Source organism: Benincasa hispida, chromosome 11 (genome assembly GCF_027475165.1).
Source record: "Benincasa hispida cultivar pf3 chromosome 11, pf3_genome.v1.1, whole genome shotgun sequence".
Taxonomy (NCBI): Eukaryota; Viridiplantae; Streptophyta; class Magnoliopsida; order Cucurbitales; family Cucurbitaceae; genus Benincasa; species Benincasa hispida.
In genome coordinates this window covers 81,098,901-81,116,746 of record NC_143488.1, presented here as the reverse complement: position 1 = coordinate 81,116,746, position 17,846 = coordinate 81,098,901, and the positions used below count along the sequence as shown (strand labels likewise).

Sequence of the window (17,846 nt, the reverse complement as noted above, 5' to 3'; positions counted from 1 at the left end):
GAGTTATGAAGTGTTTCATGCAAAGCTTGACACCTAATTTTTCATTCTAATGGAGTTTGAGGTGGAGGCCAGGGTTTTTGCATGTGTTTTGGTTTATAAATAGTTTTTGTTTTTCAAATGAAAAAAATTAATGCTTCCTTGATTTTTTACCATAATCTTCCACAAAATCTATTTGACTCTCCAAATTATTAAGTGAAATTCCCTACCTTTCACTAAAAATTTGGTCCCACAACCGTGTTCTTCAATCGGAGAATAGCAAGGATTTATCATTGGTGGTGCTGATTGCTCTCGGAGAGGAAGATTCTTGTGGAAACTACAAAGGTTGTATTTCTAACCCTTTTACATGCTTAATCCTAGTTTGTTATTGTAATTAGAGTGTTATTGATCATTTGCGTTCACTGTGCATATTGTTATTTCTATTAGATGTAATCTCGGGGGTAAAATAGCATTTGACCCAGCCGTATTATGAATAACTTGTGAAGGGTCGACTTACTGATTATGGTTAAATCAAGTGGACAGAAATATATCTATAATGAGGGTGCAACTACTAGGCTTTAGTGGAGTGACCCAGTAGTTAATGTATGTTGAATAAATCGGTTTAAAGAGTTTAGTCGATTAATCTCGAATCGTTGAAGCCCATGATCTGTAGGTCCATTAGGTCCCCTACTAGCTCACAAACGGATTAAACCTTATAATAGAGTGATGAGAAAATTTGAAACATTCAAATTTGAATTAAGAGAATTAGAAATTATATACGATATAATTACGCATTTAATTGATGAGTTAAACGGAAATGGAGAATTGAATAATATGTAAATATGATTTAAATATTAAAATTACATGAATAGAGGTTCATGATTGTGGAGTTGATGTTTTATCAATTTAATATTGGATATTAAATTATTTATATTAATTAAATTAATTATTTAAAATTAATTATTTGAATTAATTTAAAATTGATTTTTGTGAAAATTCAATTATTAAAATCAATTTTGTTTTAATTTAATTTTTAGAAATTTAAATTGAAAATTGAAAATTGATCTTTTAAATTAACTTTAAAAAATTGGAAAACCCAATTTAGTGTGTTTATCCCACTTTCACCTCCTAAAATCCTCTAAAAATACCAAGTAGGTGTTGTCCATTTTGTATGCAATTAGATTGCATGAAGAAGTGGAATTAATACTCAGTAGTGCTGATCATAGCCATACAGCCTTGATTTTGGTTTTGTGAAGAAAAGAAGTTCTTCTTCTTCTAGCAGAAAAACTAGTGGTGTTGTTTAAAAATTTCCTAAAATTTAGTGCTCATTTTAATTCCCACAAATTAATCTAAGGTCCGAGAGAATAGTAGGGGAGATCAAATGATGTTCTACAAGCTTTTGGATTGAAGATTGAAGCTAAATTCGTGGACTGAAGAAAGTCTCAAAGGTAATTTTTTGAATCCCTATATTTTCTTATGAGCATACTGTCTTAATTGCTAAAATTGATGAATTAGAGTGTTTCTTGATCCTGATTTCTTCCACTAATTGCATGCTAACTCTATCAATAGGATCATAAATGGATCGTTCAAGTCTGTTGGTTGTCGTTCAAAAATTCAATGGACAGTTCTTTTTAGTGAATTTTGTGAACGCTACAATCGTGTTTATGGATTTTGAAGATTTTTGTAGACAGGTGAAAACGTTGTAGTCTTTACTGTGAATTTTGTAGACTTTATAGACTTTTTTGTGAATATTATATAGTTACTTCATATCTTTGATCATTATTAGGTCATTTAACACTTTTCATATGAGATCATGCGTAAAGAACTAAGAAGTAAGATCTTCTCAAGCTTTTTTTGAAAGAGAACCGATGGAACCAATCCAAACCATTTTTTATGGATTAGTTTGGTTTGGGTTCATAATTTAATAAGAGTTGGTTAGGGTTAGAGAAATACACAAACTGAAGCATAGGGTTGGTCCTAAAATATCCCTAAATCCAACCCAACCTAACCCACAAACACCCTTATAGATGTCCATGGGGAGAGGCAGTGTTGGAGATGTCATTTCCCGTCTTCATCCCCGTTCCCTATTTCATTCTCCATCCCCGTCAAATTCTCTATGAGGATCGGGGCAGAGATTCCGCACGGGAAACTTGCGAGGATCGGGTTCCCCATGGAAAAATTTTTTCCATAAGTTTTCTTTTTTTTGGAAAAAACCAATTAATTTAAATCGCTAATGTGGATAAATTTTAATTAAATGTTTGACTCTATCACTAAATTGTTTATTATGGTTAGTTTTATATGACAATTTGAATTTAAAGATAAATTACTCAAATTTTGGCATAAAAAACTAATCAACTTTTTTAGTAGAAATAAACAAATACAAATCAAATTATTCATATATAATCGTAATGTAAATATTCAATTTAAACATATTCATTATTTTGACGAATAAACAATCAAACTTGAAATTTAAATGTAATGTTTATATAATAATAATAACATAACATTAAATAATTATACTAAACAAAAAACAGAGACTAACCGGGGCAGGGACGGGGAATGAGGAGTGGGGCGGGGACGAGGAATGCATTCTCTGTCCCCATTTAGCTCACGGGGAATTTTTTTTTCCGACTCTCTTTTCCATTTCCCGCCTAATTGGGAAATCGCCATCCCATTCGGGATAGGGTCCCATGGGGCCCGTTCCTACAGGAAAATTGAACCTCTCTAGACACCCCTATACAAAATATAAATTCGGGTACATTTTCTTACAATTTAGCCTAAAAACAAAAAACAAGAAAAACAGCCAGAAAAAAAACCATACCCAAATGCAGAAGGGCCAACTTTAAACCCCTATTTTCGTCAATCATCTGAGGGTTTTAGGGTTTAAGAGTAGGGGTGTTCAAAAAATCCGATGACCCAAAAAAATCGATCAACCCAATCCAACCCAACCCGTGCAGTTTGGGTTAGGTTAGGTTCAAATAAATGAAAATTTTATAGATTGGGTTGGTTCATGGGTTCACCTAATATAACTCAAATCAACCTGAATTTGTTATTAACTTTAAAATATATTTTTTATTACTTATAACACAACTATATATATATATATATATTTTAATTTTATTTAATTCTAATATTTTTTTGAATAATTTATTATTCGAAAACTCTTAAAAATAGTTTCTTTACACTATAGAAAAAAATTTCATTATATAAATTGAAATTGAGTTGTTAATCTTAATTTAATATATAAATATAATTAAATTATATTTTTACATACTTAGGTTTGACTTATTTTTAAAACAAAATTTTAAATACATGATCTAATTAACGCGAACCAACTCAATTCAAATATTTTATGATTGGATTGGATTATTTTTAATAAAGATTATTTAGTTTGAAAAATTTTACCACTAGAATAATTGAGTTGGATCCAAACAATTTTTGGACCTATCCAACCCAAACACTCTTTAAACGCAACGTCCCCGCCAATGCCTTTACAACTCCTCTCACGCTCGCTTCCATTGTTGAGGTCTTCTGAGTTCTTCACTACTAATACCATCCCACCATGTGGGCTCTTCGTAGGGCTTCTACTCCTCTTAGGTATGCTTCGTTTCCTTCATCTATTCGCCTGTTCTTCATACTAGACCTCTCTGTTTCTGTGCCTTACATTGTTCACTCGGTAATGCGAAGCAAAGGAAACAAAGTTTAATCTCGTTTTGGCTGTAAAATTTTGAATTCGCTTCATGGGTATTGGTTTTCATTGACTCTGCGCATCATCAAGGTTCTTGCTTGCTTCTGATCGAGTTTCCGGTGCTCGTAAAAGGAGGAAATGAAGAGTTATGCGTGATTTGTTCTGTTTTTGTTGTTACCTTCGCGTTCTATTTGTGTTTCTTTTTTCTCGTATATTAGCTGAAATGTAAAGCTTCTTTTGGTTGGGGTTTGTTTTCTAACTTTTTTTCTTTTAAATTCTTTTCTTCTAAAGTTCTCAAATTTCTGAGTTTGAGATTCCGTCTTCGTAATTTATGATGCTATGCGCATTTCTGGACTTCTGAGTTTCAAATATGATGGTTGATATATCATTGAGGGAGATGTCCGAGTGATGATTTTTTTTTTCTTTTTTTTTTTTTTTTCCTTTCTTTTTTTAAATATAAGAAAAAAAATTCATTGATGTTTGAAATTTACAAAAGGTGGCCTAAGCCCAACCCAATGGAGTTACAAAAGATTCCGGTCAAAAGAGGAGATACATTATATGAACTATATAAGGATGTAAATTTGCACCTGGTCATAGCATGAAAGATAATGAGTTCACAAAAGTGATCAAAAGTGCTACCCTAGTCGTTGAAAAGGCGGATGTTTCTATCCTTCCATGTAATCTATAAAAAAGCAGCAATCAAATGCATCCACGTGAAATTAGAATCAGTGAAGAACGTAGAGATGGGATTGGGATGTAAAAAGCTGTAATATCGAGGAGAAAAGAAGAAATCCCTATAATTTGGACATTCTTCTTCTTCTAATGTCCTAAACATGAAATTTTCTCATGGCAGTTTCCTGAAATCCATCATTATTAATCATTCAAAGGACTGTTTTTGTATGTATGTACTGTATACATATACTATATGCATGCACGTGTATATTGTGGTGGAGAAGGTATAATACCTCCAACTTTTCAGACCCCTCCCCGTACAATCTTTTTGTGCTCTCTTTTCAGGAATCAAGGGTATAGAGTAAGAACTTCACATGTCTTTGGCAAACTAGAGGTACCATATTCTTGGGAAGGAAATGTAGCTGGTTTTGGAACCATTGCTGCTTTATCTGATAGATGCATTTCTTTTGAGAGAAACAATCTTGTAACATGGCCGTCCTCTGGGATTTATATTAGTAATCATGGTCTATCTTCACACGCTGGTGCTGAGAAAAGTGGAGAGGAAGATAACATGGAAGATGTATTTTCTGAACTTGATGAAACACTTCCAAGCACTATTCCTTTTGAAGATAGTAAGGCAGCTAGTAATGATGAAGAGGAACTAACCTCTGGATCAGAAATTGGTGATGATGATGATGGGACCCAAAATGAACTGGATTTACCTGAGGTAGAAACTGATCTTGCTGAAAAGATACCTAAAATACGTGCTCCTTCAGCGTTGTTCGAGGCTATTCGTAGTGCTTCAGGTTTATCTGTTCCCATTGTACTTGATAAGTGGGTCAGTGAAGGAAAAGAAATAAGGTGGGCTGATATCTCTCTTGCCATGCTCAATCTTCGTGGACGCCGAATGTTTGGGAAGGCTTTGCAGGTAAATTTATTTGATGTTACCTTTCATGCAATGATATTCATTTGTGTGGTTTGAGGTTTGAATTGATCTCATTTCTCTTAAAATTTGTGGAACTCTGTATTAGACTATGTGATTAGTGGACACAATGGATTTCAGGATGGAAATGTTGATCAATTTCTTAAAAGTACAAGAATCAATTGTAATATGGTCTAACAGGCACAAAATGATTTCAAGATTTGTTTGTTAGGCTTGTAATTAGTAAGCCAGAGTATGTTGATCAATTCTTCAGATGTACCATCATTAAATACTTGTATAAAAAATTGCCAAGCTGGCTTTAATAGCATTCAAGAAATGGTGCTAGAGCCTTTTTCAAAAGTTTCAGTAGGTTTGATGTTTGGTTGAGCATCATCGGAACTGCTGGTAGTACATTTGGATCCACATTTATATATTGTTGGGCTTATAAAGTCATTACTAGTATGAAAATGGTTGTACAATATTCGACACTGAAGAACTTTCTAGCTATTGTATTTGGTTAATATTTTTCCCTATTTGTTAGACATTCATTCGTCAATTACTGAACTCATTGCTGGCATTTCTGTATTTGTTTCACAGTTTTCAGAGTGGTTGGAATCTAGTGGGCAACTTGATTTTATTGAGAGATTATGTTTCTCGCCTTGACTTGATTGCAAAGGTTCAGGGTCTCCATAAGGCAGAGAGTTACATTGCTAATATCCCAAAGTCCTTTCAGGGGAGGTGATATACCGAACTCTTTTGGCTAACTGTGTGGTCGCCAACAATGTAAAAAAAGCGGAGGAAGTATTTAACAAAATGAAGGACCTCGGATTCCATCACAACATTTGTTTGCGACCAGTTGCTTCTTTACAAGAGCCTCAACAAGGGGAAAATAGTCGATGTTTTATTGTTGATGGAGAGAGAAAATGTCGAGCCTTCTCTGTTTTCTTACAAAATCTTAATAGATGCTAAAGGGCTATCAAATGACATGATAGGGATGGAACAAGTTGTTGATACAATGAAGACCGAAGGAATTGAGCTCGATGTTTCTGCACTTTCCATATTAGCTAAGCACTATGCTTCTGGTGGGCTTAAAGATTGCCAAGGCCATTTTAAAGAAGATGGAAGATGTTAACACTAAAGGTTCTCAATGGCCTTGCAGAATTTTACTTCCCCTTTATGGAGAACTCCAAATGGAAGATGAAGTGAGGAGGCTCTGGAAGATCTGTGAGTCAAATCCTTCTATCAAAGAATACATGGTTGCCATTGTCACATAGGGAGAGCTGAAGAACATCCCAGAAGCAGAGAAAAATTTTGATTGTAAAAACATGGAAGCTGTCCTCAAAACAATATTCTACCATGTTGAAGGTTTATGCAGGCAACAAGATGCTGGTGAAGGGCAAGGAACTAGTTAAGCAGATGGCAGACAACGGTTGCCGCATTGGTCTGTTGACATGGAATGTAGTTGTGAAGCTCTATGTGGAAGTTGGGGAAGTAGAAAAAGCAGACTCTTTTTTGGTTAAGGCTGTTCAAAAAAATCAGATGAAGCCATTGTCTACCTCATACATGATTATCATGGTGTATGCAAGGAAGGGGATATACACAATGCAGAGAAAATCTTTTATAGGTTGAGAGTATCAGGTTACGTGGCTCGATTCAACCAATATCAAACTCTAATACAAGCATATGTTAACGTCAAATTTCCAGCCTATGGTATGATGAAAGAGAGAATGAAGAGAGAATGAAGGCAGATGATGTATTTCCAAACAAAAGCTTTGGCAGGAAAGTTAGATCAAGTTGATGCTTATACTTTTGGTATGTATAAGCTTCCTAAATTTCAACTTTAATTTACAAATCAAGTATTTGTTAATTAACCTGGTGGATGCACTTTGATAGATGACAGTATAGCTCTTAGGACAAAGAAATTTCAAGATTGAATTCTGCTGCACCTGTTTAATATATTTTGATTATCCATTCTTCCCTAGAATTAGAACTCTGATTACACCTGTATTAATATATTTTGGATTCAACAAATGTCTTTCTGGCCGTTTTGTTTTTGGATTATCGTATCCAAATTTTGGAAATTGTGAAAATCATGTTTTTTGTATTTTCATTGTATTCAAGTTTTGAGTTTGAAAATTTTAAGGTAGAATTACATTTAGAAAGTTCGATAACATATTCCAGGTAACAAACTGGTTTTACTTTTGTTGAAACTACAATGCCATATTCTTTATAATATATATATTATAAGGAATATGGTCTTGTAAAATCATAATTATACGAAAGCTATGACATATAACACATTAATTAATAATAGTCAAAATTTAATCTAATATTTAGTTGGTTCTACAACTTTTTATTGTTTATGAATGTATTATTAAAGAATTTTTAAACTGGGATTTAATTTCTTAATCTAACATTTAAAACGTGAAATTTACCTCTTTATTGAATCATTAATTTTTAAAGAGTTGTTATTAGATCGCTAATCAGACGCACTTAAAATTTTTTTTCCCCCTAAGCCGACTTGTACTAAATTTTTAGGGGGAAAGGGGAGTTGATTGACATGCTTACTTTTTATATAGGTGATTTAATAAGGTACTTTTGAAGATGTTGGATAATCCAATAGATTATGTGCTGCTCAAAATATGGCAATGATTTTGAAAATTTCAAAATTACGTTTATTAAATCTGTTCAAAATCTGTTTGAAAAAGCAATTTAAAAACATTTGCAAAATGATGTTAAAGATGACAAAAGTGATTTTAATTATTTTAGAATCTCTTTAGAGGACTTGTATTTGATCTATGCTCTTGATATCATTTACTATTTTATGCCTTGAGAGGAAAATAATGAAAAGAAAATGTAACCTTCCAACTGAGACATTTTAGATCAACAAAACATACAAAAAGGACATTAAAATTTCATATAAATATGATTACTGGTGTAGTAAGCTGATGTAATACAAATCTAAATTACAGGTACAACCTATTTTCCCTTTCAGTTCTGTGCAACATCACCTAACTACATAAAGAGATTATTGTAATAAGCATACAACACCACCGACACTAACAACTGCAAATGTGGAAGCTATGTATATATATCAATCACAAACTTTACCTAATACCATTACCCATCTTGATCCATTGTACAATTCCTATGACAGAAGCAGCGAAGAAATGCAATTGGCACGGTAGCACTTGAGGCACTCGTACGATAAAATTTGGTTCAGTCTGCAGATTAAGTAGAGAGAACTATCACGCCCCTCAATCTCGTGGCCGTGCAAGCCACAGAGAACTGAGGGCTCTAAGGCGGGAGAAGTAGTCATTTATAGCAAGAAGTGCACGTGCTGATTGACGGGTTGTCAATATGCGATGCATTTGTTGAAGGGTTTGTTGACGAAGATTGTCGGCCTGCAAATTCCAATGAGGGGAGGAAAAAAGGGAAAGTGAGGCATGGATAAATATTTCAACTTTACTTGTGTTGCAGATTTTGAGGAAACTTGATGTAAGATATAAGCAATGTAAATATAATAAAATGCACCTGAAATATTGAAAATGTTATGAATGACAATTATATATATATTTTTTAATTTGAAATAATTTCCTCCATTATATTTTGGAATTTGCCAGTGATCTCCAGAAATCAGTTCCAGCTCTTTCCTTAAGAACAATTCCAGCTCGAATAGAGTGGCATCAAATCAAAAACCGGATTACCTGGCGTAGGAAGCCTTCAAGAGTACCAAGCTTTCCCATTGCCATGGCCATTTGACCCATATAATTTGCCACATTCCCAGACGATCCTGACGTTGCAGGTGTGGCACTGGCCAATGTTTCAGCCAAGGATTGCTGCAATGCATCCATTCCTTGTGAGAGAGCATCTTCTGCCTGTTGTGATAATTGTTGCAGATTGCAGATGCCCATAAGCTGCTGCTCAGCCAAAGGCTCTAATTGGTTTACAAGAAGCTGCATTAACGAAGTTGCAGTTTTGAGTGAGGTTGCTATAAAAGAAATCAGAAAAAAAAAATAGGACGATTAGACATATAAAGGGAGAAGCGATTCTAAGTAGAAACGGGAAACTGTTGACAGTAATTTAAGACATCGGCTGCGCCTTGCAAAGATTCTTCACAACTGAAAGGGTTTTAGGAAAGTTGATGGTGAGTGGTGAGTGGTCACAATACATTACATAAAGGGACCAAGCAAAAGGTAGAGTGTCAAGTCCCTTCTTGTTATTATCATTAGTGAGGATGGTAGTTGAAGATTTTGGTTTAAATATGAGGATTGTACAAAGAACAAATCTTGATAATTATTTACCTTCAATAGTAGGGAATGTTCACTTGATGAATTACGTGCTGCTCTGAATCTAACCTAACCCATGCAAGAAGAATCTACATTGAACTGACCATCTTTTGCGTGCTCTAGTTGTTCCATTTAATTTGAAGTTGCCAAAAATGGCCACCCAACAGTTTAAGAAAGGAAGCCAAGTCCTCATTTGGACATCTAAAAGGGTCTTATTCAGATGGAAGGGAATGATAACGGGACTCAAAAAGCTGGCTTTGAAGAGTGAAGGATCCCTTGAGAAATTAATAAAGGGTCTTCTTCTTTGAAGAATGAAGGATTCAATTTCTTGTGTGCTTAGCAACTTTTGTGATTTCAACGTAACTACCCCTTTAGGTCAAAGTCTTGTCACCCAAATGAAGCAATTGATGCCAGTAGGTTTTCCAAAAGAATTTTTGGTTTCGTGAGGTAAATAATAGGGACTCAAATCATCGATAATCCAGATTGACCACTAGTTCCATAGATAACTCAAAAGAATCTTTCTGGGTGCCTTCCCAAAACTTGAAAAAACCTACCGTTTCAACAAGAGTCAAAGTCAACAGAAAAACACTCACCCTTCATTCTACACTTCATAGCTTTGAAGATGAACATCATCGCCAACCAAATCTGGAAAGACAAAAAAATGGAATGGGCCTACAGTCAGAGGTGTCACCATCTGAGGACTGAGTGGAGCTCAAAGGTGACAAAAGTAGGTGGACAAAAACGGGTGAGCAATTATCAGATTACTCTTTATTAGAAAAGCTAGTAGCCTGACTAACCACTTCTGTTTAATCAGACTTCCTTAATAACCGTAGGTGTCCGTGCCAACTTTCGTGTACCATCACCCCGTTACCAATCTAGGGGGAAATTGCCCAACCCTCCAATATTTGTAATTGGAAAATGCTTGGGATATTCAATGCTCTAAAAAAAGTGGAATTGGCCAAAATAAGTGTAACCCTATCACCTTAAAAGCATCTGAATAGACGACCACTTCATAACCCATAATGGTTGACAATGACATTGAAAGGTGTATAAAATTAAATAAAACACAAGTAATAAAACAACAGGTGGGTAGAGAGAGAACTTGATTTTTGACCAAGGCTTATTACATCTAAAGCCTACATAAACTAAAAACTGATAAGTAAAATCAAACAAGTATAAAAGTATTTATTTATTTTACCAGAATCATCAACTATCATAAAAAGATGAATGGAGTAGATTGCATAGGACCATTAAACTTGATGGCCAGAGGGACATGCTGAATTAGTTTTGGACTTGAAGTTCTTAAAAGGCTTTAACGATCAACTATCAACTGGAGCATGCATTTTTACCATACACGGAGTATTAAAAACCACACCCTAAATTTTCTGCACAGGCATCTAACATGTTACAACTACTGTTGCGATTTGTTAATGCCCAGTGCTCACTACTTGAGAACAACTGAACATGCCAACACACTTTTCCATGTAAATTTTCACTTGGCATGAATCAATACTCAAAAAGAAGTGAAGGTGGGAAGAAGACCTAACGTGTATCTCATAGCTATCACATTTTTAACTAACTAGAATTTACACATTAGAGAAAGCAAACTTTATTATATGGAATACAGAGTTGGAAACCAATTAACTTTTTGTCTTGTACTCTTAGACCTACGTGCACCAACCTACAAAGATTTTCTTCTCTATTTTCAAATGCATATATATAGAGAATTTCTTACCTTTAGGATTTCGGATGAACGGAAGCCACCGATCCACAGGAAACACCGCTCTGCTGGTGTCTTCCACATTCCTGACAAGATGTGGAACACATCTGCTTTGGCTGCAATGCCTTTCAACCTGAAGATATCGTCGAACTGTGTAGTCACATTATCAACAATGGTACGGAGTTCAGTGTCACCCGCATGTGAATTAACTGCAGCTCTAAGCTCATTCATCAGCCTGTTATGCTCCTCTAACCAACGTGAATACTCTACATCAAATGCTAGGGCCCCTACAAACCAAAAGAAGAAAATATGTGACAGAGAATTAGATAAAACAGGTACAAAACCAGTTTGAGGTTTAATCCTTTTTTGTACATGATGTTTCCATCATCAATAATAATTGGAAACAATGAACAGAGATTCACACTAAAGCTTGGTGAGAAAGGTACAACCAGGCCATATTTTGGTACATTGGTAGGAGGTAATTGAAAATACCTAGGAACTCAAGAATGCATGGGCATCCTAGTTGGGCAAAACTGACCTTTGGGCCACGACATCAAACTTATGACTTTGAACATTGTAAAAAATAGCCATTCATATAAACCTTAAAAATTACCTCCCACCCCCAAACGCAAGACATTTTTCTCCTCAGTCACATTCAACAGGATAAATTGAGAACGAACACAGTAGGATAACTCAATAACTGTCACATTAAAAAAATTCACATGCTATGACGACTGATAACATGTAAAGAAAAAAAGCTTCAATACCATTCCCACTCATTGAATGAGCTTGGTCTCCAGAATTTGAAATAAATATACCCTGCACAAATCATGATAAAAGATATAAGTGATCGTTCATCTTAACACTTTCCTACCAAATTGAAAGGTAATGTGCTATAATGATGGTCAAGCACAAATTCACATAACCCAACCTGCTGGCGGGCCCGCTGTAGTTCTTGCTCGAGCTGATTAAGCTTCAGTCGGCTACTTTCTAGCTGCTGAACATATGCCTACAGATGGAAAGCGATAAAGAAATAATTATAAAGATCCAAGGCATAATACGATCAATTTCACTGAACATTTCTAAACAACTAAATCAATATCAGTTATGATGCAGAAGTAGCTGCAACCATCATTGAAGTCATCTTCTCCAGACAAGGTCAGCTTGTTCAATACTAGACAGTTTACAATTTTAGAGATTTAGTGGAATGAGATAGAGAGCAATGATAATGGAAGCTTACTTTTTTCCTTAAACGACTTTTTCTAGCAGCTTCACGATTTTGGGCAAGCCTTCGTAGGGTCTGGAAATGATGCCAAACAACAAATTAGTTGCTTGAACAAGCTGCTGCTAATTATCCATCAACATAGTCAGCAAACAATGTAAAATTATTTTATTTCCAAATATAACCTTCTGATCTGCTGCTTTTTCTTTCGATTTGTTGCTAGAATCGTATACGGCAAGTGAGTTCCCTTGATCCTTGTCAAGCTGCAGAAGATAAAAGAACATGATCTTACAATCCAAGAATGTTAAACAATTATACTTGGGATAATGAAATCATTCAACCAGAAAATCATTAAACATATTTTAGTATCTAGTTACCGCTACCGGCTTTCTGGTTTGATGGCATTCACATAATTTTATGAAAAATTTCATAAGAGATAATCCACCCACATGTCCCAAGTCCTCCCACACAACTCACAAGGAAGGAGATGGTGAAAAGAAGAAACCAAGAGTATATTTGTACTGTTGTCTAGCTGCTCTATTCAATCAAGCGGTAAATTACCTAAACTTTAAATTATAATATTGATATCAGGAAACTTGTATATATTGACTATTAAACAAAATAAACCAAGATCTCCAAAATGAACCATGTAAAACTAATCTGTTAACATACTCAAGGGACTTTACCCTTTGACTTTTGTCATCTGTGTCATCTGTGGAGGTATCAGTTCTTGTGCCAGTATCTGCCATATTAGACTCTCCCCAGTTTTCACGAGAACCACCAGAGGTAGAAACCAAATTTGGATTTGATTCTTTCTGTAATGGCAGTGTTTGAGACCCCATGATAGCAGTTGGCAGATTTACATCAGTGGATGCAAGTGGCTGAATTCCATTATAGTTATGTCAGGGGAATGTTAATTTTCATCAAATGCAAGTGCAAAGCAAAACCCAATAAACCTTTCTATAAAAAAAATAAAAGTAAGAACAGGTAAAACAGTACCTTAATTAAAGAACCAAATTGGATGTTGTTGTTCAAAGTCGAACTATTTGACTTTATCTGATTATACAAAGGATCTAGAGCAAGTATATTTGGTAAGAAAAGATATTAGCAGAAGAAGAATGACAGGAACAGAGGAAGAACAGAGAAGATAAGAGCAATCAGACTTTTGAGAGATTTATATTTTATGAACCAAGAGAAAATGTAGCTTTTGCTGTTCTATATAATGGATGAATACTTAGTTATATATAAAAGGACAAATACATCATTGGAAAAAGAATCTAAGCAACTTTAAGTATCATATGGTAAGAAGAGTCACAAGAAAGCTTTAGATATCTAGTCAAATGAAGGAGTAATAAACAGATTGCAGATGGAACAGAAAGAGATGACAAAGAATTAAGGTTCAACAAATAAAGCCAGCAATAAAAAGCTGGAAATGAAATGGAACAAGAATTAGGTGTGTTCTTTGGCATATTTGTTAGGGGTCAGCTAATTAAAACTTTTCTTAGTAACGCTAAAAACATAGCAGAGGAATTATCGAGATAACTTAATCATAAGAAGTTCAGTATACACTAATTGTGTACTCAATAATACAACATCAAGAGTGAAATGAGACAAATAGATGATCACGGAAACTACTTTGGAAGTACACAAGTAATCAAAAGCCTAAAGTTCCATAACAAAATAAAACATTGTTACATACTTCTAGTAAGGTCTACATCTTCTATGTGAAATCCTAGAGTTTGCTCAAGTGTTCTTAAGTCTGACATCCGAGATGAAGGAATAGAGCTCCCCTCTGCACCCCTGAAAATGAAAGTGAAAAAGACCATCAAGTATGAAAAAGAAAATTCCAACAATAATGCAAAAGATGAACAGAAGATCCTAGCAAGGAAGTGGAAGTTAAGGGATGCATCAAAACATAACCATGCATCCACAAAACTATAACTGGGGTCTGGAAGGGCAAAATGTTTCTTGAACTCAAGAATGTGAATTGACTGAGCAAATCGGTCTTTAAGTTATACTTGACATTCAACTAGGGATTTAACTTAACAAATGAATATGCTAAGACACAGTAAATGTTCAAGATGCTCTAAGTCACATATTCAAAGAATAACTGAAGCAACTTAAGGCAGTTGTACCTTGAAATTGAGAAGAATTTTTGTGATGTGAATAAAAAGTTTCTGAATAAAAAACTCATCACAAGTATAAAAAAGAGCATATGCATCATGCATGCATACATATACACACGGTATCATGTGTTTAGCAAGTTGCATTTTAATGTGTAATGTAACAAAACTAAATCAAAATAAATAGAGAACTTTCGAGTTGGAGTGCATCGACAATGAAAAAAGAGTTAGCAAAAACTCCAGCCAGAAGCATTTATATTCCTCTCATATTTCACATATAAATCTATTTTTTAAACCAGAAACAGGACGCTGCACTCATGAAACAAAAATAGACTATTGCTCAAAAAATACAAACTCCAAAAAGGAGCAAACTGTGAAAGAAAGAACAAAACATAGAAAATAAGGTAGGTAACCAAAGGGATAGCTCGTCTGCAAAAGACTTCTGAATCTCCACAAATAACAATATTTACCATTAGTAATATATATCCATCTTTGTTTGCCAGTCCCGTTAAGAATCACATCTTCCTTGGCACTAAACTCAAATGCACAAAGGAAGTTACTCTAACTTACATATGCAGTTTCAATATTACTTCCATCTCTATTTCCCAAGTTGGGAAAGTTATGTAGCAAGGTGAAATCGAATCGTTACATCATCCTGACAGCGTACTCCCTCCAAATTGGTTCATGTTTAGAGAACATAGATTTGAAGCCAAAAAAAACGTAGACCGAGAGCTTAAGGGAGGTTGGTTCTTTTTGGGCCGTTTTCTATTTGTTTCTCCCTCTTAGGGAGGTTGTATCCTTAAACTTTTTCTTACTTTTCATATATCAATAAAAAGTTTATTTCATTCATTGGACTGAGAGCTTAAGAACCTAGTGTTTCCCTTCCATAGGCTTCTTAAGTGATTGAACAAAGCATAAGCTACAACTCTCCTGTAGCACATGATGGCCTAATAGAATTCTTCAACGTTGCTATGGTCAACCGATGGAATTAAACAAAGTGCCCCATTGAAATTAAAGCAGGTATTAATAGTCTTAAGGTCCTATGTCCTCTCAATGAATTAATAAAGCACAATTAGTTTATCAAGTAAGAATTAAGTACAAGCAGAAAGACAGACAGGCTCATTAAAAAGCCAAGTACGTTTACTGCAAAATTAAATTTAAACACTGTAGGCAACATACTTATTCGATAATTCAAATTAAAGTAGATAGACAATACACAAGGCAAGAAGGTTACATGGAATTATTGGCCGTAGGCATCGAAGAAACGAAGCTAGGCATCCCGTTCACCGTTTTGTTTAAATTGTCTGCACCAATCTTCACTGTTCTACTACCCATCAATCACCATCATCACCACCACGGGAAAAACAGAAATCACTCAACAAGAAAAACTCGTCAAATTCTAACAAAATAACTCAAACCCAGTTCGTTGAAACTCCTGAAATCCCAAAGTCACAAACAACTTCTCAATCCAGAGACATCAAAACTTCAGCTATCAACTCATGGATGAGCTCAACACAAACAAAACCCAGCAAAACTATGAACCATATCTGTAATCAAACACCATAAAACTCAAACCCCACACCTAAAAAAAAGAAACCACGAGATGGGATTTCACTTTCACAAATGAATCGACATCCGGAAGGTGGAAAAATCCCAAGAACAGCGCAAACAAAACCCTACCCAGAAGGGGTATGGAGATAAATAGCGAAACCTTTTTGACTTTTTGATCAAATTCTAAAGTAAAAAAAGGGGAATTCTCTCTTTCTCCCACCCAAATAGAGGAAAATTTCAACAGGCCCACATTGAATTTAGAGCTTTATTTTTTGAAATTAAAACTTGGTTTTGTTGGTCAGATGAGGTGGGGGAAGAGAAGAGAGAGAAGAGTAGAAGAAGCGTGACGTTTAGACCATTCCAAATTCCAACCTCCCCCTTACGTCCTTTTCCTTCAAAAAAAGAAAAAACCCCTCCTTTTTTAATCATATTTGATTGATGCTACCACTTTCTTTCTTCTTTCCCCTATTTTTCTATTGCTGATTCTCCTGTAGTGGGTACGCCACCGCCTTCCTCGTTCCTTCTTTTTGTATCTCTCTCTCTCTCTCTCTCTCTCTCCTTCCTGTAATTTCACCATAGCCTCCTCCTCCACTCACTAACTTTTCCATTTCTTCATATACCTTCCATCTTTCGTCATTCTTTCTTTTTAAAAAAAGGGAAAAAGTTTGTATCTTTTTTCCATCTGAGAGTGATTTTCAGGGTGCAGAAAGGTTTATGAGAGAATTTTGCTGGTTTTTACTTTTTAGTCTTTGACTTGATTCCATGTTAATTTAAATAGAGCTCATTTTCTTAGGTTCAAGAACAGAGAAGCTGAGCATATAGTTCTATAGTGAGGTTGTAAGTACAAATTTTGATAACCAAGATTCGAGTTAATCACAGGTATCTAAGTGTATGTTTGCTAATAATTTTGAAATTGCTATAATAACTCTCCAAATTTATGTTAAAATTAATTGAGAGTTCGGTTAGTTTGAAAAAAGTATTTTTTAAAATACTCATTTTTATTCTATCATTTTAGAAAAAGAAACTAATTAAAATACATTTAAAAAATTGTTTTAAATAATTATCCAACACTCAAATTTCTTCTAAAATAATTTATTTTTTAAATTAAATACTTAAAAATATATTTCAAACACACACTTAATATTTTATTTATAATTTTAAATATAATGCAACTTTCATTTTATCAAAATTAGTTTTGAATCATTAAAAGCATGTATTCATAATGATTTTTAAAATGACAAATGTGATTTTAATTATTTTGAATTCGTTCTAAACATACCTTAAATTAGTTGATCTATGTTTGTTGAATATGATTACTTTCTAATCTATGCACATCTTTCCATGACAAAAGGGATAAAAACGTTTTTTAAGAAAATAAATATTGGACGCTTGGATCAATTGCACAAATATATGTATAGTTCGAGATGCACCTACATATTTTCATCTAAATATATCTTTAAAACTTTTTGACAACTTTTATTTATATACTTCTAAATTTTAAAATGTGTTTATACTTCTCATCAATTTTTTGAAACTGTTCTAAAATAATTTTAGTTATGATAAATTATCGTGTTAAAATGATGGATGCAATTAATGTATAATTAGTTGATGTGTACAAAAAGTGGATGGTATATATATAATATCATTTATAAAATCATTATAATAGAAATTGTTGTGACAACT

At 34.2% G+C, this 17,846-nt stretch overlaps 1 protein-coding gene and 1 pseudogene across 2 annotated transcripts; one reads left to right on the top strand and one right to left on the bottom strand.

Annotated features, from left to right (window-relative positions):
* The first annotated feature begins 3,445 nt into the window (after window positions 1-3,445).
* LOC120089766 (pentatricopeptide repeat-containing protein At1g15480, mitochondrial-like) lies at window positions 3,446-7,242 on the top strand (annotated as a pseudogene). The gene is made up of 3 exons (XR_016524449.1): window positions 3,446-3,573; window positions 4,682-5,264; window positions 5,856-7,242. The product of XR_016524449.1 is annotated as a pentatricopeptide repeat-containing protein At1g15480, mitochondrial-like (transcript).
* Window positions 7,243-8,152: 910 nt separating this feature from the next.
* LOC120090824 (transcription factor HBP-1b(c38)-like) lies at window positions 8,153-16,753 on the bottom strand. The gene is made up of 11 exons (XM_039048532.2): window positions 15,847-16,753; window positions 14,189-14,289; window positions 13,489-13,562; window positions 13,176-13,370; window positions 12,675-12,752; window positions 12,508-12,567; window positions 12,199-12,276; window positions 12,035-12,086; window positions 11,283-11,554; window positions 8,966-9,214; window positions 8,153-8,662 (listed from the first exon to the last, which is right to left on the bottom strand). The coding sequence occupies exons 1-11, from the start codon at window positions 15,945-15,947 to the stop codon at window positions 8,516-8,518; spliced, it is 1,407 nt and encodes a 468-aa protein (XP_038904460.1). The 5' UTR covers window positions 15,948-16,753; the 3' UTR covers window positions 8,153-8,515.
* Between the last annotated feature and the right edge of the window lie 1,093 nt (window positions 16,754-17,846).